The sequence below is a fragment of the Eutrigla gurnardus genome (genome assembly GCF_963514095.1).
Source record: "Eutrigla gurnardus genome assembly, chromosome: 12".
Classification (NCBI taxonomy): domain Eukaryota; kingdom Metazoa; phylum Chordata; class Actinopteri; order Perciformes; family Triglidae; genus Eutrigla; species Eutrigla gurnardus.
In genome coordinates, this window is record NC_139926.1 from 11,694,631 (window position 1) to 11,719,734 (window position 25,104).

A 25,104-nucleotide genomic window follows, 5' to 3' on the forward strand; every position below is an offset into this window, starting at 1 on the left:
CTGGAGTCGTGGTTTGTGTGAAAAACGACAAACTATAAGACGCAAGCGTACCAATTGAATAAGTTCTGTACTAACAGATGTGGAGACGTTTGCTTCCACATTACAATGGCTGAGAGTGATTGTACTTTTTCTCTGCCGCTCCCACAGGAGAACAGCTTTGAGCAGTTCATCATCAACTACTGCAACGAGAAGCTGCAGCAGATCTTCATCGAGCTGACGCTGCGCGAGGAGCAGGAGGAGTACGTCCGAGAGGTACGTTTGTGTAGACGTACGACACTTGGACGAATTGCCCATCAAGCCCAGCCTGTAGCCCTGGAAACTGTCGGCGTTCAATGTGTGTGCGATGACAGTTGAACCTTTCAGGCCCCTGCAGCTCGATCCCACCCTGGCCCTGCCACTCAGCAGTTTAACCTCTGCGTTCTCGCCCTCGACTCAAAACGCATTTGTACTTCATCCGTGTCCGCTATCCCGTCTCCGTCGTCCATCACGCTCTGGAGTTAACCCTCTCCCCGTCTCCCCTCTGCGGAGTCCCGGGGACGGAAGTGATCCCTCACTCCAGTGAGAGTAAACACTCCCCGTCGTGGGTCTTTAAGCTCCGTTTGTTTTGAGAGCTCTATGTATGCGAGTGCTGCAGTGATGACCCCCACACCCCTTCCCCACTAACACCGCCACCAATGCTATTCCACTCCTGGCCCCTATCCAGTGTGCTGCATGGGAAAATACCACAGCGCTGGAGAAGGGGGGGGGAGTACCAGTCTGGAATTTGGCCAGTCATCCGTCAGTTTAAGCCACACCTTATTTACGCCCTACCCCCATAAGATATCGGTCTGATTGCTTACCGACGCTAAGTCCCAACCAATAAGCAGCTGTGCGTTTTTTAGTGGTAAGATGGAGATTGTTTCCCCTCTCTGCTCCAGAAAGGCTTCGTGCTCTGTCCTTACTCTGGTGAACATCGCGTCAATCCGCCACGGACAAATATGGCTATGAAGACGGATGTACCAACCATTTAGACTAGCTGAATAACTCCTACTAAGTGCACTAAGGTGGATGATCAAAGTATGCTTAAATGAGGAATGTTAATTGTTACTTTAAAAGGGTCGAGCCCATTTGGTGGTTCCGGGACATTTGTCCTAATGAGGCCCACATTCCCCATGTGGATGTTAAGTGCTAATAATGTTGATGTGTCTAGATTAGTGTAACATCAGTTTCTAACAATGTAAAACGCATGAGGTTTTAATTTTGGGTTTAGAGACACACTCGAGATTTTCACGTTGTCCAGGCACCAAGCATCGAATTAACAGTTTATAGACAAAACCCTTTTGTTTTGTTTTGTTGTGAGACTCATACCCATCACCAGTGGAATAACTGTCAGCACTTCTTCATCATTGTTACCGCAAAATCTGTTTGACTGTGAATAACTTTTTTTTTCTTTTCCGTGTTAAGCATGGTTGGGTATAAATAACACATTTGAAGAAGAGATGCTATGGAAGAGATCTCTGGTTGTGACTGTTGCCACAACTGTCACTTCTGCCTGATGAACTTTGTAGTATCTGTGTAACTGCGAGGACTACAATACTTGTTGAGGGTCACTGTGAGTGCAGCGTTGATTAGATGACTGTCCTTCAGGTACTTGACCAGATGCTCAGCGTCGAGACGAAGGCAGCTTCATCAACCGCTCACTTCTGTGAGAGGCTGTCTCATGCCGGAGAAATGTCGTGTTTGCTGGAGATAGAAAGCCATTGTCCCTTTGACCTTAATTTCTTTTGTTACAGGGCATCGAGTGGACCAACATTGAATATTTCAACAACGCTGTTATCTGTGACCTCATTGAGAATGTAAGTCAGTTTCCCAGTTATCAGAGCAAAAGCAGTCCAATGGCTATGCCTACAGTCCGGTAACAAAGAATCACGTAAAATGTACCTGAACACAATCTATGTCCAGCACCAGAATGGAATCTTGGCCATGTTGGACGAGGAGTGCCTGAGGCCGGGGACGGTCACCGACGAGACCTTCCTGGACAAACTGAACACCATCTGCGCTGAACACCTGCACTTTGAGAGTCGCCTCAGCAAGAATTCAAAGTTCCTCACTGACCACAGCCTGCCGCACAACTGCTTCCGCATCCAGCACTACGCCGGCAAGGTACTGTACACTGGTCTCCATACACAACAGGAAGGGACTAACGGATACTGTTTGTTGAATGACCTAGTGCCATAATGGGAATGCCAAAAACACTGATTGGATATAGATTGATATGATCTATTTATATACAATTAAATTCTATCCTTGCAGTACAGTTTTTGTGCAGTTGTGCTTCTTTGCATGATGAGAGGAAACGTCCGTTCTTCCTGTCCATATCAAGGTGCTGTACCGCGTGGAGGGCTTTGTGGACAAGAACAACGACCTGTTATACCGGGATCTGTCCCAGGCCATGTACAAGGCCAACCACAGCCTCATCAAACAGCTGTTCCCCGAGGGCAACCCGGCCAAAGTCAACCTGAAGAGACCACCGACGGCTGGATTCCAGTTCAAAGCATCGGTGGGGACGCTGATGAGGAACCTGCAGACCAAGAACCCCAACTACATCCGGTAAAGTCCTGTTATTCCTACAGAGTGTATCGGTGCCAGTCCAGCATATGGTGGGTTTGTGAAACTGCTGCTGTTACTGTGATACATTCAAGAATGCTTAAGTAAAATCCACAGTGTGTCTACAGTCTTGTAGCGTTGAACAGTTCAGTAATCAGTCTGACCAACCTCTCTCTCTCTCTGCTTCCCAGGTGCATCAAGCCCAATGACAAGAAGGCCTCCCACATCTTCACCGAGTCCCTGGTCTGCCACCAGGTGCGCTACCTGGGCCTGATGGAGAACGTCCGCGTGAGGAGAGCGGGCTACGCCTTCCGCCAGGCCTACGAGCCGTGCCTGGAACGTTACAAAATGCTCTGCAAGCGGACCTGGCCCCACTGGCGAGGACCTGCCCGGTAATGGTCCTGTTCATTCTGTGGCGGGGACTAATTGTTGGGTGGCAGAGGGCAGAGTTAAGAAAGTGCTCTTGTCACTGGAAGGTTGCCAAAACAAAGCCCTCATCTAGGTCATCGTGAGAAAGTGGAGGAAGTGAAAAGCGCTCATAGGTGTCTCTAACTACGGCAGTGAACCCCAGACGACTCCCAGTGGAGTGCCTGTGACCAGCACTAATAGACTGCAGTTTGAGTGGCCGGCTCCCGGGTGTGATTGTGTGCAGCTGTGTGGATTTGAACTGGGTTATCGCTGGAAAACGAGTTCAGCTAGCTTCCCTTGGATGAATAAAAGTTCAAATGGGGGAAAACAAATCAGCTGTACTTGACAACAGTTTACCGACTCAGCATTTATTTAAAGATATATAGCATTGCATGTGGACACAACATGAAACTCCCCCTTTACACCCTCTCAGAAACATACTGTACCAGTTGTTAAGCAGAAATGACCCAGTCCCTCTCTAAACTACATGTTGAGACAGCTCATCCTTTATCTGTCTCATCGGCCAGACTTGCGTGTTCCGTCCTCTCGATTCCTATCTGCCGTACCGTACGTTGTTATCTTGTTGTTCAGCCACCCCTCAGTTCTTTGTGCGGTTTCCGTGTTTCCTTCCTCCACATGTTTCTCTGGATTTGTTTCGTTCTCCTTTTTAATCATTCCCTTTCTCCGTTTCTCCAACTCTACATCCTCACTGCTCTTGCGTCCAAAATCGTCTCACTATGTATCAGTCGCTCTTATGTTGGTGTGAAGTATACTTTGAATGACCCTTCTGGCTCTCTTTAGGGAAGGAGTGGAGGTGCTAATGGCGGACCTCCAGGTCCCAGCAGAAGAGTTCTCCTACGGCCGCTCTAAAATCTTCATCAGGAACCCAAGAACGGTAAATAAGAAGCCCTGCGCCCCTTAAATATGTTTTGTAGCCCCAGTTTGTATTCACATCTGCTGTGTACTCCAGCAGATCAAGCTGTGTTTGAGCATCTAAAAGTTGAAAGCAGCGTGCTCAGCTGCCCTGTTTTCTCACAGTAAGATGTTTGTAAAGCAGGGTGGGCTGCACTCGGAGCCCCCACTTGAGCAATTAGCATGCAACCACCAGGGGAAAAAAAAAAAGAAAACACATGGTTTCACTTAGCCATCCCATCTTACATGGGAAATGAGCTTCTTTACTCGCTGCTTGTCTGCTCTACGACTGCTCAAGCCTGCAGCGATTGAATGGACTTTCTCTCCACCCAGTAAAAAAAAAGACCAACAAAGCTTGGAATAACATGATCTCATTGTGGGAGAATGATTTTTTTTTTTTTTTCCATAATTGCTTTTTTTTCTCTATCTGATCAACCTATCTGCCTTAGATATCTGCAGCTGCAAAATCACCACATAAGAGTCTAATCGAGTGGATTTAAATCCACGGTTCCAGACAATATTTCTTTTGTCTGTTAATCCAGCAGCCACGCCTCTGCTTTTAATGTTATCGAGGTTTGGAGATATTCATCTCATAAAACATGCAACAAGATGTGCCGTCAAAATGAAGCTCTCAGTGTACATTATTTATTCTATATATAAATCATGTGCTTTAAATAAGTTACCTTTCCTCACATGAACAGTGAGATAAAGTTAGAAATGCTGTCTTCCATGTGCAGAGCAGTGAAAAAGAAAGATACGTTGCCCTCAGATGAACAGATTGCTTTGGCTAACAGCAGGACAGTAAAATGATATAGATAAGTCGCTTGACGTAGGTCATTTTTTGATGCCCAAACTAGAAAGAGTTTCTCTGCCTTCCCAGGCAGATAGAATGGACTTTGTACTTGATATCAGTGAATCAGCATTTGCTCAGATAAAATATTTTTATTGATCTCATGGAGGGAGGAGTTTCTCTTTTATTCGTTTTTTTTCTTTTCATTTTATAACCCTGACCTTAAAGCAGAGGTTAAATCGGCACCTTACGTGACACCTGCCAACTTAATTCCCTCCTCTTCCTCCACAGCTCTTCTTCTTGGAGGAGAGGAGGAGGCAATGCCTGCAAGACCTGGCCACGCTCATTCAGAAGATCTACCGTGGCTGGAAGTGCCGCAGCCACTTCCTGCTGCTGAAGCAGAGTCAGATAGTGGTGGCGGCGTGGTACCGGCGATACGCGGTGAGCCTCTCCGCGGAAGCACAACGCACATGCAAATCACACGCAAAGCAAACCGGGCAGATTGACAGATGGTGTCGATGCGTGAAGTGAAGTTAAATCCCCGTATTTTCCATTTTTTTCCATCTCGCAGCAACAAAAGAAATACCAGCAGATCAAGAGCGCCACCACTGTGGTGCAGTCCTACACCCGAGGATGGCAGGTGTGCACCTTCCTGTGACTTCATTGTTTTAATCAAATGTAGCAGCAAAACAAGGGGGAGGGGGAAAAAACATTAAAACATGTACCCGTTTCCACCAGGCCCGCAAACTCCTGAGAGAGCTGAAGTATCAGAAAAGATGTGAAGAGGCAGTGACCACCATCTCAGCGTTCTGGCACGGCACACAGGTACTGAGGCATGAAAGTGCAGAGGAATATCAGAGAGGGAGGTTATTACCGCAACACAGCATCAGTCTGGGTTTGATACGGGCTTCTTTATTCATGTTGGGCGGGGAAAAGCTGCTTTTGAAGTCTGCACAGTATTTCCTTAAACACTTGATTTTTTTTTCATCTCATGCTGTGTCCTGCCTAATTGCCAAACTTACAAAAAAAAAGTTATTTTTAAGAAGCTGCCCTTGATGATATTGCTGCTGTTTTTGCTTTTGGTCCTGCTTCTTTTTGCTGATCACACAACTGCCACTTCTTTTTCTCTCTTCCCTCCCCTCCCTCCCCCCGACTCCTCTTTCACTTTGCTTCCTTGATTCTTTTTCCCTCCTCGCATCCTCCACCCGTCTTACCTAACGCCCACCCGCGTCCCACCAGGCTCGGATGGAGCTGAGGCGTCTAAAACAAGAAGCGCGGAATAAACACGCTGTGACAGTAATTTGGGCATACTGGCAGGGAACCAAGGTATTTCCACCCAGCCGTAGTGTGTCTCTGTCCCAGCTGTCTTGTCCTCCCTGTTCACCGTCCCATCCCATCCCCACTTTTGAAGCGACTAATAGAGGAACGGCCCCTCTGAATGAACTCGGATCCCAGTCCTCTCCATCACCCGCTGGTCTGATTAATGTGCCATGTTGTTGTCCGTCCTGTTTTCTGTTTTGTAGCTCTTACACGTGGAGTTGTACAGATGTTTTGGTTTCCGTCACGGTGTTACAAACCCAAACTAGAATTCTACACATATGAAACCCCGACTCTCTAATCTTGTTCCACCATGCAGTGCCTACAACACACGGCTGATTTTCGCTGTTATTTATTCGCTGCCATGCAGAGACGTCTCTTTTTAGTTCAGTGACTAAGCTCGGAATTACGTCCATATGATGGCACGTGTGCTGCGACTTTATAAACCCTTGGGGGCTCAGTGGAATCTAAGCCACCGTGCAGACTTTGTCGTCTGCATGAATAACATCATATCAGCGTTTACTTAACGTTATCCTTGGTTGTTAATAATCAATATTTTATTCCAAGGTCTCAGTATCAATTGTGCCTCATTATAGATCCTGTTAAAGATTATTCTGTGTTAATGTGAACTTTGTTCTTAGCAAGCATGGAGGATTCTTATTGGCCGGCAGCACCTTTTTATGAAGCACAGAAACTGCATTGAGAATCCAGACCCTCCCAGTGATGCGTTTTTATTTCTTTCCTCTTAAACATGAGTCACAGAGCGTGAGCGCCCCCGAATGTCGCTCGCATGTCGATGTTAACCATCCCGTTTGTCCCGACATCCCTTTTGTTGTCTTTGGTCAATATTGTCCTCATAATGCCTTTTCACACCTACTCAGTACGTCTCCTGGGACGAGTACATTTTTGATTGTCACTGAAATTAACCTCCCCCCCCTCCGCTACTGCCACCGCTTCCCATCAGGCCCGGAGAGAGCTGCGTCAGCTGAAGGAGGAGGCGAGGAATAAACATGCCGTATCGGTCATTTGGGCCGGCTGGCAGGGCACCAAGGTATTTGGGAAGCCTGTTGACTTGACTTGCCGTGACTTGCCGCCTCCATCGACCCCCCCCTCCCCCCTCCTCCGATCCATAATCCCATCCACCATTACCATACACCCCCTCACATATACACTCCTCCACCTGATGCTCAGGTGGAAAGAGGAGTCTTACTAATGAGACTGCAATGGTCATTTTCACCGTCTTCACTGCTGTCTGCCGACAGTAATGTGTAATGTGTCTTATATATATAAAGTACTAGTTATGGACTCATGGTTACATGACCCCCACTTCCTGGAAGATAACAGTCACTCTCACACACACCACAGACAGACAGGGTCATATGTTTGTTTTCAGCTTCTTCCTCCAAGGCCTCATCAATGCATGCTTCGCCTGCCCTCTGCACGACCCCTGCCTTCTTGCGTAGTTGATGCATGTTTACTCTTTACATCACAGTTTGTCCTTTTTTTTAGATGGAACTGTTTGGACCTTTTTTGAGGTGACTCCCGTCGCCTGAGTTGTGACTTGCTTTCCGCCCCGTTTACTCTCAAAGTTCCACTAAAAAGTCTGTTTCTGTTCCAGAAGTTCCCCCTCCCCGATAAATGTGTGCCATATTTGTTTCTGGAGTCTGGAGCAGTAGAGCTGTTCTTTTGCAGGCTCCCAGTGGTTACACAGGGCTGGTGTGCAGTGTGTGTATATGTGTGTGGGTGTGTTAGACTGACCTCAGGCAAAACAGTGTCTCCCTCTTCTTCCTCTCATCTTCTCTCGCTTCATTTGTTCCCACTCTCTCTCTCTGTCTCTCTCTCTCTCTGTCTGGCCCCGCCTCCCCCCCCTGAACAGGCACGCAGAGAGCTGAGGAGACTGAAGGAAGAGGCCAGGCGTAAGCATGCCGTCGCTGTGATTTGGGCCTACTGGCAGGGACTCAAGGTACCTTACCAGCCCCACGGCACAGCCATCACCACGTCTGCCACCTACTCATCACCCCTGACCCTCTTCATCCTCCTCCAACCATCTGCTATATATGTATAAATGCACACTTCTACAGGAAGCCTTTCTCCGCCGAAGGCTATGATCACACTTTATCTAGAAGGGCCTTGTTTTGCCATGCAGAGATCCTAGATGGTTATTGGCTCATATATTACAGCAACTTTTGCAGTAACATTTGGTTTTATGCATAATCAACAGAATTATGCTACACCACCGCAACATATAGAAAAACTTATAGAAAAAAAACTTTAAAATAATTCTGTCATCGTCAAGTTTGTTTTGTTTTCTCCGTGATGCCGTCCCCCCGCCCACACACACATTTCCCCACCCAAATATGGAAATTCCTGCTGTCCTCGTGGGACTTGCAGGATCCTTTAAGATTCACCCTTGCATCACCGGTGGGACTCGGGGGAAATATATAGCGTTGTAAATAAAAAGACAAACTATTCCCAGTTTACTCCCAGTGGTTTCCAGCCATACAGATGGTGTTGGTTTTACTGGCAGAGACATCTGCCACCGCTCCATTGCAATGGATGTGAATAGAATCCTATTTTTTCAAAGCATTGAAAACTCCAAGGCACTCTCTTTTTCAACAATTAAAATCTCATTGTTGTAATGGCGTAGTCGTGTTAGACCTATTTGACTTCCTGATGAAGACTTGATGCCGTAATGTGTGGGAGGCTTTTTTTTAGGTCAAACTAAGCCACTACAATAAATCCTTTTAATTGTTTAAAAGGACATAGTTTTCTTGTGATTTTTCTTTCTACATGCACCGTTACTGAAAGAGCACCTTTTAATCAATCTATTTGAGTCTAGGAAGCACTCCTAGCGAACATTTTATTGAAAAAATATTGTATTTGAATCCGTGAAGCTCTGTCCTGGTTACTCAAAGTAATCCACAGCCCTTTTACATCAAGAAATCTCATCACAGCAGTTTGTTTTGTGTGAAATAATAATTTAAAAAAAGATGTGACATGGTAGTGTTCGGTTAACTTCCTCCCATAATTCTATAATTCATTTATACATTCATTTGAGATAATTATTTAGCGACAGCTGCCGTTTCCTCTATTTGGTTTTTAATGCTGCAGATTTAAACCGACAGAGCCTGACTGACACATGAGGCTGTCTGTCTCTCCTCCCGATCTTTTCTTTTCTTTCCTCTGCTTCTGTGAAACTAACCCCATTTATAACAGCACCGCTTCGTGTACCGACAGTATTCCTTTCACTTGTTGTCTCTTTGTCTTCAGGTGTGTAAAGTCAAAAGTGTGCGCAGGTCTTAGTCTGTCAGAGCTTTATCTGTCGCGTGTCTGACCACCGTCCTCACACTGGTCATTTGTTGCCGTGTTAATCTTTTCATTGTGTTGATTGGCACCTGTTCACCTCTCAATGTGTGCAATTGAGGTCAGCATAAAAGGTCATTTGGTCTTTTCAGTGATTAAATTGGTAATCTTGTCATTTTAATTAATTGCAGCAGCTTGGGGTCGACTGTGTCCATTCCAGGTGTTCATCGTTTGTGACTAACCACACGTCTGTTGTTCTAGCGTGCCGTTTGTGTCAACCTGTCATCCTCCTCTTCACTGAATTCTTCTTTCTCTCCTGCTGTGCATCAAAGTGCGGAGGGCAGCAGGTGATTGACAGTGTATTTTTTCTCTCCGTTTATTGCCGTAAAAGGTCCGCAGAGAGTACAGAAAGTTCTTCAGGGCAAACGCAGGCAAGAAGATCTATGACTTCACCATCCAGAGAATTGTAAGTGGGTTGTTGAAGAAATGCATAAAAGCTGTAATTGTGCTCCCTTTTTGTAAAAGCAAAAGGTATTTTCTGTTGTTTTTCCAACAAAGGTTTTGTTTTATGTCCATTTGTCCAGATGCAAAAGTACTTCCTTGGCCTGAAGACCACCTCCATGTCCCCCATCGACAAGAGCTGGCCAGCCAGGCCGTACCTCTTCCTGGATGGAGTCCACACAGAGCTGCGCGCAATCTTCCATCACTGGAGGGTCGGTCACCTCCGTCTGTCCCCATCACCCATATTTAATCCTTCTCTCATTTCATGATTCATGCTGCCTGAGCGTTTCTATTGCACACCTGGTAGAATGGTAGAGAGCATTATGATCTTCTGACTTCATTTAAGAATTCGACTCAGGATATGAACGGAAATCCGAGCCACGGGCTGTAACGAGCAATCAAAAGGAGAACACCACAGAACCTTTGAAATGGAAGCCGTTGGATAGACTATACAAAATATTTAACACAAGAATCCTTATCTCAACTGCTGCTGTTTGTGTGTTTAGTGCAAGAAATACAGGAGCCAATTCACAGAGGAGACGAAGGCAGTTTACGAGGAGAAGCTGGAGGCCAGCGAGATCTTCAAAGACAAAAAGGCTCTCTACCCAAGCAGGTACCAGATATTCACTGGGACAGTTTCAACCATCACAGTAATATGGAGATGAATGTGCATCTCAATTTCACGCTCAACACAAAGCATCAGACCTCCTCGTGATACGAATCTCTGTTTCAGCGTGAGCCAGCCCTTCGTGGGCGACTACCTGGAGATCAGCACCAATCCCAAATATCAGAAACTCAACAGCGCTGTGGACGAGAAGGTTCTGCTGGCTGATGTGGTCAACAAGATTAACAGGGCCAATGGCAAGGTAGGAAAGATCACTCGCACTGCGATATATCCAGCTCCTGTGCAAGCCAAATGGATCGTTAGGTCCAGCAATCACATTTGTAACCCTGCTCTTTAGAGGTGAGCTCCACACTCCCGCTTTTCCAAAACTCTGAAGTTATATCGATGCTGAGGCAATCTGCCTTTTTTGACATCTTAACAGCTGGCATTTTTCTTGTTCCAGCAGACAGTAGGCATGTCTGGACATGTGTATTATGTTTTCCTCTCACCTGTCAAGATCAGATGGACGTTTAAAAAGAAAATACACCTCAAACGTGCAGTTTGCTGTAGCATGATATTAAAAAATGAGGTTTGTGCCACCGTTTGCAGGGAACAGCTCGAATCTTCCTGCTCACGAAGAAGAGCGTGGTGCTGGCTGACCAGAAGACCGGCCAGGTGAAGGCCAGCGTTCCCCTGCTGGACCTCACCAGCGTGTCGGTCAGCACGCAGAGCGACGGCTTCTTTGCTCTCCGGCTCAAAGAGGTGAGGGGGAGACTGAGTGTTGCGGTGTGTCGATTTAGTGCAGGTATGGTTCAGTATCGATCTTCACATCTAATTCTGGGCAAGAAGGCAAGCGGAGAGGTTTTCTCCGGATGTTGAAAATATAATAGTCCTGCTGGGACTCTGAAGTTGTTAAACGGCAGTCAGCGATATGCTGTTAGGTGTATTGGAATATCTACGGATTCTAAGCTGAAAAGCTGCACCAGGCAGCATTTTTGTACACAGTGAGCCTGCAGTAATGTGTCTTACTTCTATCAACCGAAGTAGATTTCCTGTTTGCCGAAATCAAATAATGCTGTTTGTTTAAATTCTGGTGGGTTTTCGCAGAAATCAGTACTTTTTTTTTCTAATCCAACATCAATGAAAAGCACAACTAATGCACAATTTAAGAGAGTTATGTTTTTTCTCATTAACCCAACACAAAGGGGCATAAAACCCCTGTATTGTTATACTTTTTCTTTTTTTTAGGTTTTATTTAAAAAAAATTTTAATGTCGGCATGTCGTTTTGCTTCAGGGCTCGGCCTCGGCCGTCAAAGGAGACTTCTTGCTCAGCAGCGAACATCTGATCGAGATCATCACCAAACTCCACCGCACCGGGGCCACGGCCGCAGACAGCGAGCAGCTCAACATCGACATCTCAGACGAGTAAGAGAGCAAGAGTTGAATGTGGTCACTCCGGTCAAAGCATGCGATTGGCCGACGGTGTTTAACGACGTGGCTGATGTTTCTGTGCGGCAGGTTTCTGGTGCAGTTCAAGCACGAGAAGGTGTGCGTGAAATTCATCCAGGGCAGCCCCAAGAACGGCAACAGCGTGTCCTGCAAGCGCAAAAACAACCGCCTGCTGGAGGTGTCCGTGCCCACAACGGCGTAGTGCCAGGCGATTTCAGAACGCCCACCACCCACTCCCAAAACCCTCTGGTCTCAAGAACCATAACCCCAGTGCCCACCCTGAGCCTCGACGTGACAGTTATTTGGCTTGTTGTGTTGTTGTTTCTCCTTCAGCTTCTTCTTATCAGATTTACCGTGGCACCGCTATAGCTGTAACCGTGTGCCCATCTGTTTTTTGGGCCAAGAAAATCCTTATCTGGGTTGCATGCCACAGAAGTTTGGTCCAAAAAATGTCACTGGTGTTTTTGTAAAACTGGAGTTGAAGATAGATGGGGGGGAGTCTTGGTGGAGCACAAGAAACATCCGTATACCAGTGGTGATATTGATAATGATTGTTCTGCCTGTATGTTGAATTAGTATTCAGAGAAAATGTCATTATAAGACCTCTTTGACGAGCTCCAGCCTCAACTGGCCTCGACTCATCCATTTTTAAGCGGCCATGGCTTCAAGCAGATGGCTTAGAATTAGCGATGACCGGGGAACTTTTGGGGCTCGGCTCGGAGGAACTTAAATACTGCACTTGTTTTCACCTCGGTGTAACCAAAAGAGTATGAGCTGAAAAATGATTTGATTGTATGTTGTTTTTTTCTTTCTATATATATATATTTTTTTTTTTCTCTGATACAAAGAAACATTGCAGTCAAATGTTGTTGGCTAAATAGTTGTAAAAACTCTTTTGTATCCTCCTGTATGTGCCATTGAACAGGTCCCATGACTTGTGTACAAAAACCAACCTGATAAAACATGTAGGTGATGGACCTTGTTCTCCACAGCCAAAAATGTTTAAATAAGGGGGATCTTATCAGCCTGTGGTGGCAATTTCTTCTACGTTTTGACAGCACTACACATGTGATCAACTTCTATTTCTACAAGTACAGTACACATTTATCATTTATTTCATCTACAAATAGTCGTTGTTGAATTAAAATCCTTAAGTTCTCTCGTAAGACCCCCACTCCCTCTTATTTTATGAGCGACACGCGTAAAGATATTGAAAAAGGCAATACAGACATTCCATTAGAAGCACAAGTCTCCAACCACGAGCAGCGAAGGTACTTTTCGCCTTCCATAATGTCTTCAGCAGATCCAACGCGTTCTCCGCTGCAGAGTGAAACCCTTTGCTATTGATCTTTTCTGTTGTGTGCAATAAATAAAACGCTGTGTCTCGATTTTTCTCTTTCCAACAAAACGGTAGTGGGACCCCATAGTGAGCAGTCGCCCATTAGCTGTACATAGGTTCTGTAGGCTGTAAGCCCTGGCATGGACAAAGGGTTCCTTAAGTAGCCTCATTTGAATTGCCGTGTTTGTGAATTAGCTGTTTTTTTTGCCACTGCAGCTTGACTTATTGTAGTGCTTGACCCACTCTGACCTAATGTTTACTCTTCAAGGGGAAAAGGCCAAATATTAAGCACACGTGACCATAGATTCTTGAGGCATCTGAAGACACACCCGTACAAACCAAATCTGATTGTCAAAGAAGCTGTTAGATCGCTTTGTTTTCAGATATGTTGACTATAATCTGTATTTGGATGTACCGGTTGTGGGTTTTGTATTGTTGATTTCTATGGCAACCAGATGTTGCTCTGGCAACTATTTGGGAGGAACACAACCAAACTTGGTCTAGGCATGTTTTGCGATCTAGGGTACATGGGTTTGTAAAAAAAAAATGTTTTTAAGGTCACACACGACACAGGGACTTGATGAATCAGTGGTCGCTGTCCCTCGCCTAGGGAACGATGAAGCTGAAAGCCAGTTTAGGCACTGCACAGTTTAAATGTTTTGCTAAGGTGCCCCCCCCCCTCCCCCCACTCTTCTCTGTTTCGTATTTGAACAATGGCTAGCGCTGCGAAATGATGTCTGCATTCTTGTGTGCCTAATGTTAACCTGTGTTGAGAGACACGACGTGGAAACGTTTCAATAGAACTCAGTGTAACATTTACAAGTTATCTTTTTTTAAATTAAATAAAAATCTGTAATAAATATACATGTTATTCTGGGATTCTTTTTCTTTTTATTGTTGTGTTGTCATCAGCTACACCTACCCACGTGTGAAGGATGTGTGATGTTTCGGAGCCTTTTGAACAGAATCCTCGGCGTGCAGGCTGGAATCACTGCATCAGATTATTGAATCTTGCATTCCTGCGAGGGCACTGGTTGCTATTTATCAACAGGGGGGGTTGGCAGGGACTGGAAAGTCTTATGCGGGTTACTAGCATTGAGGCTGGACGGCCGGGCCTTGTAGTCAAGCAGCTGGCCAGATGTTTTCCATCACATCTGGGGAGAGCTGTCTTGGGGTTAAATTCTGCGGCTTGAGGAGAGCTGCCGGCAACAGGTCTCCAGGGAGCAGCCCTCGGATTGAGCACAGAGTGGTAAAAATAGCATATACCATTTTGGGCTGCCCGGTACCCGGTTCCCACCACTCTGCAGGCTGGGAAAGGGAGGAGGAGTCCCAGCCTCCCAGTGGATATTCAACCCTCAGTGGGAGTTTGAACCGTACAGCACACAACCCCATATCCTGCAAAAGTGAAGCAGATTTGCATCCAATTAGGGCGAGATCCCTGTTTCACAAGATGATTAGGTTCTACTTGTTTAATGTCCAACACTCCGGAGCAAGTATTTATCAAAGTTGATTCATTCGGCTTAGATTTGAGTAATACTGGACTGCCTGCCACTTGGAAACACTGCCATACTGATATTAACTCATTCCACTGAAAGGTCTCACAGAGTCGGGGAGGGCAAATGGGAGGCAGAACCACGCTGCTTTCGAGATTGGGCAGTCTTTGGCGACCTCCCATGGATGTTAGAGGACATTACAACATAAAGACAACAGAAAAGCTGTCCTAAGAGGTGCCTTTTTGCTGATATGCAAACCCCTAATAAATGAATGATCCCACATAAGACAAACATTACTGGCAACGTGCATGTGCTTCCTGACAACATTTTGTTTGATATATAAATATATGTTCTCGATTAATGCATACAAGGAAAACTGACCTTAAAGATCTGCAGGAAGAGCAAGTTCAGCTGCAAATTTCTGTGATTCGTGTTTTTCATTGAAAATGTGTTCTGTTATGTTCTTCACCAAAATTGAGCCAAGGCCAGTGAGTCTCAAGTTGAAAAAATGATTAATTGTATAATTTTTCTTTTAGCAAACACAGACCCGAACAGCAAATTACATGTTTTTAAACATTATTTTTTTAAGACTATGAATTAAGCATTTAAACTGTAGTAAGTTGGTAAACTGTAGCATATTCTCGTTATATTGCTAGCCACATTCTGTAAAAATGTTTTCCTGAATAAAGCAACATACAGACGTTTGAAGAACCCCTCAGATGAGAGCCTGAGAACAACGGGCTGAATTACTCTTCTGTAGGGATTTCACATCATGTCCAAAACTGTATCAGCTGCAGTGGACTCCACTGCTGCTGGTCATAAAGGCAAAAAGAAAAAAAAAACTATTTGAATGTAGAAGTCTCTTTCTATCATGAGCAAAATAAAAATAGAAAGAAATAGAAAAGATACACCGTGGCTACACCTACTCGTCCCTGACGGTTAAAAAGTAATTGCCTGGGGGATTAAAGTTGTCTTTGAAAGCGGTGTGTGCCTTGATGCAATGATGGTACTTACCTGCTGGCAGTAAAGTGTTGTCTCTGGTGCCCTGCTGTCTCTATACATTGTGCCTATTGTAGCCTGTACATTAGGTGTATTTTCTGATGCCGACTTTAGGATTGTTTAAAGTCGCCTCAGGTTCAACATCACTACGGTTACCAAACCGCCCACCAGGAACACTAGAATCCATAGATGGTCGTGACAAGAGTGTGGCTGGTCCTATTCTTACTAAAAATCAATAATCATCTGTTTTGCACACAGCTTCTTCCACTAATACAAAGCTGTGCTGTTTTTTTTTTAATTGTCAGAATCCATATCCAATTCCTTCCTAACTATCATTTTAAAGAGTCTCTTTAAAATGACTGTGATGTTTCGAAGGCAGGCCTTGTAACTGTTGTTTGAGCACTCTTTAAAATGGCTGGCTCTGCCACTGGAATGGGTTGTATTTCGGCAGTTATGTACTATAGTTCTGACACTAGGGGCCAGTCAAATTCAGCTTGTGGAGCCAACAATAACGTCCCGTTGGAAGCATTGATTTTGTGTTTGAAAGGAGGAAATGTCAGACCCAGATGCCCTCTGACAGTTGTGTCGAGAAACTAATAAAACTGTTGAGATCTTGCTCTTGTCAATTTCCACTTTCAGTAAGATGTAATTTGATGTTGGACTGAAATCCTCTCAAAGAGTCCATGGATAAACATTCTCATTCATTTCTCATCAGGCTTACCAGAGGCTTTGAAGTTTGCATGTTTGATATGCGTCTCTTCCAGAAGCTAAATGACCACTGTTTGAAGACGGCCGCTTGCTGGCTGGATATCGTTGCCTCTCCCATAATGCAACACGGTAAACGCACAACTATCACTATGTGAACCATCAACGCTTGGAGCTAGGGTCACCAAGGAGACCCAAATAAACCAAATAACGTCACACCAAGGAAATTGACATTTGTATGCCCCCAGCCAATCACCCATGGGGTTTTCCAAGTCCATAATTTACTGCCACCAAGAGTCAATACGATCAAAGTTCAGTGTGAATTTATGAATCTCTAAATCCAACACCCAGCCCTCCCTCACTCCCACCTTTCTCCTTCTCCCAACCTTTCTTTTTGTGCCTTTAAATTAATGTTGCGTTTTATTAGAGATGAAATCCTCATGAGTAACCTCCTTTCCACATAAAATATTGGACCATGGGTTATTGCTCTAATGTGATTTAACTGTAACTGTAATTCACAAAGCATACTGCCTGCCTCTTGGAAATATCCTGCAGGGACATCAGATGTATTTCTCCGACTGCGCTCAGCTATCTGATGCCGTTGGAAGTCAGTGCACTGCTCCATTTGTTTTTGTTTTTAGCACTTTGTTTGGCGGTGACTGCGAACCAAGACTCCACAATAACGAGAACGGAATTCATTTTCCAAAAAAAAAAAATATCAATTCCTTTCTCACTGACTCACACTGTGAACATTGGCGGTTTTTGCAAGGCAGATACATCCCCCAAGTGTGCTGGAGGTTAGTTAACCGTATTGACCGTATTGAGCCGTCTCAGCACCGAGGCTGACTTCATTATTGAGTGCGGGGAGTTTAGGATGTAGATGTCAACACGTTGCCGACCGGGCTGCTAATTTACTTTGACATAAATCTATGCTGTGATTTAAATGAAACCACCCATCAACGCTGGAAACAGGCTGCCTGTCATTTGGAGAAAATGAATTTCGTGCACCTCCTCCGTGGGATTAAAAAGGCGAAGGAGGTCATATTGGTTCTGTTCTCCTCACCGTCTTTTTCTGTTGTTGTTTTTGCTTTGAAGCGTGACCTTTAATAAATCCAAGCTAAGGTGGAAACAGCTCAGTAGGCCAACATGACATCTTGCAGGTTATTGCTCCTCAATTTTAGTTTAGTTTGCATCATTTTGCCAATTGCACTGTCTTTATAATGAATCTAGCGGTGGTGACACAAAGACATAAACAGAATAGACGAATGCAGGAATGAGGTGTAAATAAAGGCAGACGGGGAGGGACATCCAGAGGATTACATTACTGGCCCTAGCAGTCTGTCAGGTAGTCTGGAGGGAGGGACGGGGGCTGGAAGGGGTCTGATTAATGTGTGTTACTGGGTGGTGGAGAGTTTGTGTCCCCACTCACCCTCTTGTCACCAGCACACTCAATGGCTTCATCAATTTGTAGCTATTATCAAGTCAATAGGCAAGAAGGAGGGAGGAGGAGAGTTAAGGATTGGGGGGGGGGGGGTTCTGCTGCACCATCTGTGGATAGCTGAGCATGGGGGAAGCAAGTGATCACTTCAGTAAAGAGTGTGAAATTAACAAAACAAACATGCTGCTGCTGATTGTTTTACGTGGCAACTCAAATTATGTTCCACACATTTTATATTGTTGCTTGGCGAAAGAAAGCAAACAAGTTTGGTGACACGTTCTCTGAGGCCCATGTCCATAATGTCTGATAAGCATTCATACATACATAATGTGTTAGAATCTGCTGATAGCACTGCATAATTTAAAGCTCTCCTAAATATTCAGAGAGCTTTATAACAATAAGCATACCACATTTTGAAGCATTTTTAATGATAATAGTAATGATATAAGTCTGTATCATACTTCATTATTGCTGGTTGCTTACTGACACATTTTTTTGTAAGATCATAGTGTTTTATAATTACATTGTAGGAAAAAAACTTATTATCACAATTATAATGCATTATGACAGCAATTCATTATAAAATGATGCTAATGTGTTACAAAAATGATATATAAAAAGTATTAAGTATCATATTTGGCCTTATAAGCCACTGTAAAATGCATTATAATATGAAATGATTATTGTTCTAAAGCTTAGTATGTTCACAATACATGGACATGATATAAAGCATTAACAAAACTTTACTTATACATAAGTATAATGGCAAATATTTGATAACTTAAGCTATGATTGATTTACTTTAAATACCTTCACACAGCTTCAGAGCACCTCGCTTTTTTGTGTGCTTTTTATGTTTTTGTGTCCCGAACTTTAAGCCAAGTTTAAGAGATATGAACTGAACGTTGGTGGTCACATCTACCAACAATTATGTGAAGTACCAAAGTACTCACTCCAACCGCTCTATCATTCTGTCCTGTAGCAGGCCGCTACTTCAAAAAGAAGAAACACAAGTGAGGACGCTTGCAGCATAAGTTTGAACGAGTAAAACAATAAATCATCACTATCTTTACGCTCAGTCATCATCATTGCGCCAACAAAATTGATCGGGTGTGTGTGCGTTTGAGTCGGTGTGTCTGTCTGCTTGTACGTGTGAATGCAAGCAGCTGCCGAACTGATATGAAAGAGCAAATAGCTGCACACACATCATTAGGTGCTCATTGACAGACATTAGGCCAAAGCACAGGCATTTGAACTGTGTGGATCTGCTCCCTGTCCCAGACCTGGGCATTTCAGACAATGTCATCTCATGTGAGCCATAATGTTGCCAATTTTTCCTCCTCCCATCAATTTCTTCTCTCCTTTCTATTGCTCCCCTCTAGATCAGGTACAAGCCTGGATGAGAACTAGAACTTGAGATCTTGGTTTTACTGTTTATTCCTTATACTTCTCCCGATAGCCCCCAGGACCTCCTCCCCTCTTCCCATGTTAGCCCAGGGATCAGCGCGTAGACCCTCACATACATTCAGGCTGCTAGCTGTTGATATTTCCGCTGACACGGGTGTATACAGACGTTTTAGTTTCTTCCAAAGGCTGTTTACAGTGAGAATAATCATTCTTCATCAAGCAGTTCATCTGGGCCGTAATGACTCTAATCAGTCCACCAACTGTCTTTTGATTGCACATCACTGTAGCTAATTAAATTGTTCAGGCTGCCATTAGACAAACAACATCTGGGGTGGGAAAGAAGCGAGGGCAGAGCAGAAACTGGGGGGTGGGGGGGTACTGGCAGAAGGTGGAGCAAAACAAGAGAGAAGGTGTTAAATCAGGGCGAGGGGGGAGGGGTCAATTAGGGAAATGAAATCTCATCTTCAGTGTAGGGCGACGTACATCAAGTAGTGACAGCCCCGCCTCTAAGCCTGTCAGTCCCGCCTCAGTCAAAACGACCAATTAAAGCAAAACTAATCCCCCCTGTTAACCTCTGGATTACCTCTCTAACACAACCTCCTCCTCTATACAAGAACACATGCTGCACACAAGCACATCTTTAAACAACATTATTTGAATCAAGCAGTTATGAAACAGAATAAAGCCACTGTGTTCTTCATAGATGTAAAAGCAAATATTTCCCCTTTCCTCATCGTGGACTTTAAGTTGAAAACCTGTTTTGTTGCTTGTGAGGTCTTTCTATTCATCACCTAGCAATTTAACCTTCTTTTTTAGCATTTAAAGGGACAGAATTACTTGTAGATTGATCTCATTGGCTAGGTTGTTGGATTTCATGTTATTTTTTTATGATATCTTCAAATGGACATTGGCATTGACATTTTTTCAGTCAACACCATGGTGAAACATGAAAAAAAAGTGCTGTGTAAAGCAAAAACCTTGACACACAATCCAGGGGAAAAAAATGTCATTGTAGAGGACACGTGTCACCAATGTTGCTTATTGCCTCTTTTATCCAAATTGCTTTCAAGCCATAAATCACGGGGTCATTTCAGCACACTCTCACATACAGGCAGTAACAACATCCCTGCAGACTACAATGCAATGACTTCTAGAAACCTGTAACACTCTTTCCCTGAGTTACAAGCTTCCCCCCCTCAAGCCTTTTTATTTAATCGTCCCCACTTGAACAATATAGTTAATGTTCCATCTGAATTCTTCCGTGTTGGGGCAAGGAGAGGAGAAGAGGTGATATGGCAGTGTCATTTGTGGTTATGGTAAAGAAATATGTGTTTCCCCTTCATTACCTTAACCCTTACGATACGCACACACGCACGCAAACACATGCACGCAAGCTGATCTGATTAAACCACACAGACATGGATTGGTGGGAGTGTCCGTGCACCACAAGGCTAATTGAACTGCTTGAACTCTGGAAGGTGGAGGGTTATGGGGAGAATGATGAGGAACAGGCAGGAGTCACAGTCATAGGAAAGACGTGAAGGAAGCATCAGCAAGTTATGATTGAGGTTTATAGATTTATATGTCTGAACACAAGATGTAGAAGAACAAAATTGGGTTCTTGAATTCTATTTTCTTGTAGGTTGCAATAACAATGTTTTCAAGAACTATTTATGTAAGTATGATTTTCTTGGCCTTTTATTTATGGAGAAGACAGCGTGAAAGAGGGAGAGAGAGAGGGATCATAGGTGGGACTCGAACCCAGGGCCGCTGCAACGAGGACTTAGCCTCGGTACACGGGGCACCAGCTCTACCAAATGAGCTATGACCCATGACTGATGACTTACTGACTAAAATAAAAAAGGGAATAATTACAAAAAGGTTAACAAGGCTCTGCTTGTTATGCCTTGATGTATTGTTTTCTGTCAAGTAGGCTACTTTCTTCAATGGACTTATCCCATGGTGACATTTTACCATTTGTAACATTTGAGATTGAAACTAGTCTCTTCCCTTGATTAGATTTGACACATGCTAATCTTTAGTTGAATGCAGGTAAATAGTCCGAGTGGAGGTGCATCGGCCCCAAAATGCATCGATTTAGCTTTTCATCTGTTTAAATTGGCTTGTAAAGTGGCTACTTGTGTATCAACCCGGTTGGACTTGTCTTCCCAACTCCCAACTCCGGTCTTGCATCCGCCGGCTACACAGGATCCCTAGAAATGTAGCCCCTTCCCCCCAGAACTGAATCCATATAGCTTAAATGCGTACAGGTTGTGTTTGGTTCACATTGTGTTCCCTGAAGAAGGAGATAGCTCCTTTAACCACGAGGTTGGTGGTTCAATACCTGGCTCCTACTGTCCTTGAGCTAGACACTGAACCCCCCAGCTGCTCCTTAGGATGATGCAGAGGTCAAGTTGCATGTATTTATCCGTATGTATCTAAAGAATGATTGAAAAAAAAATGTAAATACAGAAAAATATTGTTTTCACTCATTCAAATCTTCTTACAGTGACGACCCATCTAGTAGAACTACTTTACAGCCATCATGTATTTGTATGAAAAGAAGAACATATTTGGGTGATGAGTATTTTGGGAAGGTGACCCTGCAGAGCAATCTCGGTGTCCCTCAGAGCAACAGATGTTTAACTGCTCTCTGCAGCCACCGCTCTGCCGCCCCGTCGCCCCGTCTTTGTGTGTTAACCAGCTCTACGTGTGTCTGTCTCCTCCTCTTATTCAGACTTCGCTTTTGGACTAATTGGCTATGTGCCCCCCCCCCCCCCCCCCCCCCCAACTCCACTTCTGCCCTGAAGCCTCATCTCATTGTGTTGCCATCTCACTGTTTAACATGCTAAGTAATAATCATCCAATCTGGGCTCTCCTCCTTCTGCCTCCCCTCCCCTCCCTCCCCCTTCTCCTCCTCCTCCTCCGCTCCTCCCTCTTGTCCTCCTCATTATGGCCCGGTCTCAGTTGTGACGGCCGTCATTAATCAACTCATTTTGAACGACGTTGAACCTTGCAACCCTGAACACCCACCGCTGCTCAACCAGGAAATGTTCTTTTCCCCTGCGGTCCATTAGGGCCAATCGGGGCCAAACTGGGACATGACAATAGATAGAACAATAGCAGCCAAACGCAGATATGAGACTAGAAACCACAATAGGACACAGACAGCAGGAGAACAACAGGCTTTTTTTATACTCTATCTGTTGGGGATTTTCTTCTAGCCTTGATGTCTCCTGGGATACATAGTCATATTTTACTTCACTAACACACTGGTCCTATTAATCATTTGCATCTGACAAAAGGGATCAATAAAGTCAGTATCATTTGGTTGAATTATATATATATATGTTTATACTATACAAGATAACAAATTGTTTTAGCATCTGCCATATTCCTGTGCACCACCGTGCAAGAGAGGCGTAACCTTTTAGCTGCGGAGGTCTGACAGAATCGCCCACTGGGTTAAACTCTCTTACATTTGTGTATGAATAGAAGCAGCATGAATGGTTCTTTTACAACTAAGGGTAGAAAGGAGCTTTAGCCTGAGTAGCTGCTCTGTGTCTCCCAGACATGCTCTTGTCTGTTTTGACTCTGTGGTTCATGCCTTGTTTTGCGCTTGTCAATGTGTGTGTGTGTGTGTGTGTGTGTGTGTGTGAGTTTCCTGACTGTAGAGGTGTGCCTCCTCAGAGCGCATCTTCACAAAAAAAATGTGTAGCCTGAGAGATCGAAACATAAATGCAGTTAAAATTTATGACGATTTAAATGTTATTTAGTGGGATTGTGCAAAACATCATTCATTAGTATTTCAAAATGTAAGATCATTTTGATACTCATCAGTGCAAAATGAGTGTCAAAAAAGAAAGAAAAATAAATAAATGTTACCTGAACCTTTGACCTCTAAGCTAAAGCTATATTTACTGTCAATTTCCACCTAATATAAAAATATCAAATTTTAATGTAACATCTTGGTGATGTAGTTTATTATTCCAAATGTAAGTGAGTTGCTAAATTAAGTCATGATGGAGAATAAAAACAGAGCTAAACTTCTGCTGAAGCGAACATAACCTGTTCAGCAGAGTAACAGACTTCCGTCACAGTGTTTGACTTGGTTTCATACTCTTACTTATTACTACTTATCATAAATGTATTAGATGTTATCAATCAGTATATTATATTTATATATTACCACAACACTTGATCTGCTTAAAGAAATGAGTTAGAAGGGTCCGGACTCCTGACCTCTGCTTTAATAAATGCTGCTCTATAAAGGAATGCCACTGATGAACAATGTTGCCATTTCAATCATATCTGGATATCTTGGCCTCAATCATTTGATTGTTCCTTCATCAGACCAGAGTACATTACTGTGCAAAGTATCAAGTTATGACTGCTATCTATTTGTGAATAGATAAAAGCTATGTGCATGGGTGATATGAATACACAACAAAGACTCTTTTGTTAGGGTTATTGGCTTGGCAATCTAATAACCATAAATCACAATTCCAATATATTAAAATACGTAATATCTCTCAGTGGTGGGAAATTTAAAAATGCTGCCTCCTTTATGTATGCAGAACCTTATCTCAAACGATGATATTTGTACTAGGATAGCAAGATATGTTAAACTTTATTAAATGGGGAGCTACGTTATCTAATGCAGAAGAGATCACATTAATTATTTTACAGCTGTCCTTAACAACGTCCTATGTTGGTACTTCACACATTACTGTAACCTGTCTGACAATCAGGGGCCTGGAAGCAAACGTCCTAATCACTAATGAAACATTTATTTTGACATAAATAATGCCATATAGACTTTTTATAACCTTTCATTTGTAATTTAATTACTTCCTCTTGCTTTAAAAAAAAAACAGACCAAAAAACATTGTAGCTCAAACATGACTTTGACCGTGTAATAACAGAAGAAAGCAGATATTCTTATTGTATTTTTGGTTATTATGGAATACATTGATTCCATACATTATATTCTCACACATCCAAATAATTGGTTTCGACAACAAAAGCATGAAAACTTTACCAGAATGACAAATGATAAACAAGTTTTTGCAAAGTTGGACCTCCTTCTATATAATATATCTATATTACACACCTGTGGTCGACGGGAATATATGTGATTCTCAGTCATGACTGATGATGCAACTTGTAAATCATTAACGCATGACTCCTGTGGGATGACTTCAAACATGGAACATCAAAGTCACTTCAGGCAAATCAGATCATTCAACCAGTTTTGTCTCCAAATGTCGTTCATGCTACGATAATGCCCAAACAGCAACATTTTCAACGATAAAAACGTTTTATTCAGCAACACGGAGAAATTTGATTTTTGAAGAATCTCAATGTCTCATAACACACACACACACACACACACACACACACACACACACACACACACACACACACACACACACACACACACACACACACACACATGCCTGCACACACACACACACACATTTGCATCCATAAGCTGTTTATATGTCGGGTAGCTCAGCAGGTGTTGGTGTGTTTGCCTTTGAAGTGAGAGCAGCTTCGTTTCCCAGCAGGTCTCTTATCAGTCCTGTATAAACCAGCAGGAAATCACCACCAGTTAAACTGTGGCAGATAGATGCAGTTTGGACGCTGTAGGTGAAACTGAACCTGAAGCCTTACATGAGGTAACTGTCAGGTAGGAATCAGCTAAGATTTACAGGAAAGGCTCTTCTACAAAGCTGTATTCATGATATAATATTTTGCATTGTAGAGTTTCATCCAGTTTTAGGGGTAAACGCCCGCACAACTGCCACAGGATTTTGCATCACCTGTGTACACTTAGTGTGCGTCTCTGG

At 43.7% G+C, this 25,104-nt stretch overlaps 1 protein-coding gene across 4 annotated transcripts in view; it reads left to right on the forward strand.

Annotated features, from left to right (window-relative positions):
• The window catches only part of myo1b (myosin IB), a 56,266-nt gene extending 42,177 nt beyond the window's left edge, over positions 1-14,089 (forward strand). The window contains exons 14-32 of one of the 4 annotated variants that reach the window (XM_084022471.1): positions 148-252; positions 1,773-1,835; positions 1,942-2,142; positions 2,363-2,589; positions 2,778-2,978; positions 3,796-3,889; positions 4,988-5,137; positions 5,268-5,336; positions 5,435-5,521; positions 5,936-6,022; positions 6,978-7,064; positions 7,890-7,976; positions 9,708-9,782; positions 9,901-10,029; positions 10,324-10,430; positions 10,551-10,683; positions 11,031-11,183; positions 11,717-11,847; positions 11,941-14,089. In XM_084022471.1, coding sequence (XP_083878597.1) covers positions 148-252; positions 1,773-1,835; positions 1,942-2,142; positions 2,363-2,589; positions 2,778-2,978; positions 3,796-3,889; positions 4,988-5,137; positions 5,268-5,336; positions 5,435-5,521; positions 5,936-6,022; positions 6,978-7,064; positions 7,890-7,976; positions 9,708-9,782; positions 9,901-10,029; positions 10,324-10,430; positions 10,551-10,683; positions 11,031-11,183; positions 11,717-11,847; positions 11,941-12,073 — 2,319 coding nt within the window. In that variant the 3' untranslated portion in view covers positions 12,074-14,089. The remainder of the gene's footprint in view (positions 1-147; positions 253-1,772; positions 1,836-1,941; positions 2,143-2,362; positions 2,590-2,777; positions 2,979-3,795; positions 3,890-4,987; positions 5,138-5,267; positions 5,337-5,434; positions 5,522-5,935; positions 6,023-6,977; positions 7,065-7,889; positions 7,977-9,707; positions 9,783-9,900; positions 10,030-10,323; positions 10,431-10,550; positions 10,684-11,030; positions 11,184-11,716; positions 11,848-11,940) is intronic. The other 3 variants (XM_084022472.1, XM_084022473.1, XM_084022474.1) reach the window with 3 other exon arrangements.
• Positions 14,090-25,104: the final 11,015 nt, after the last annotated feature.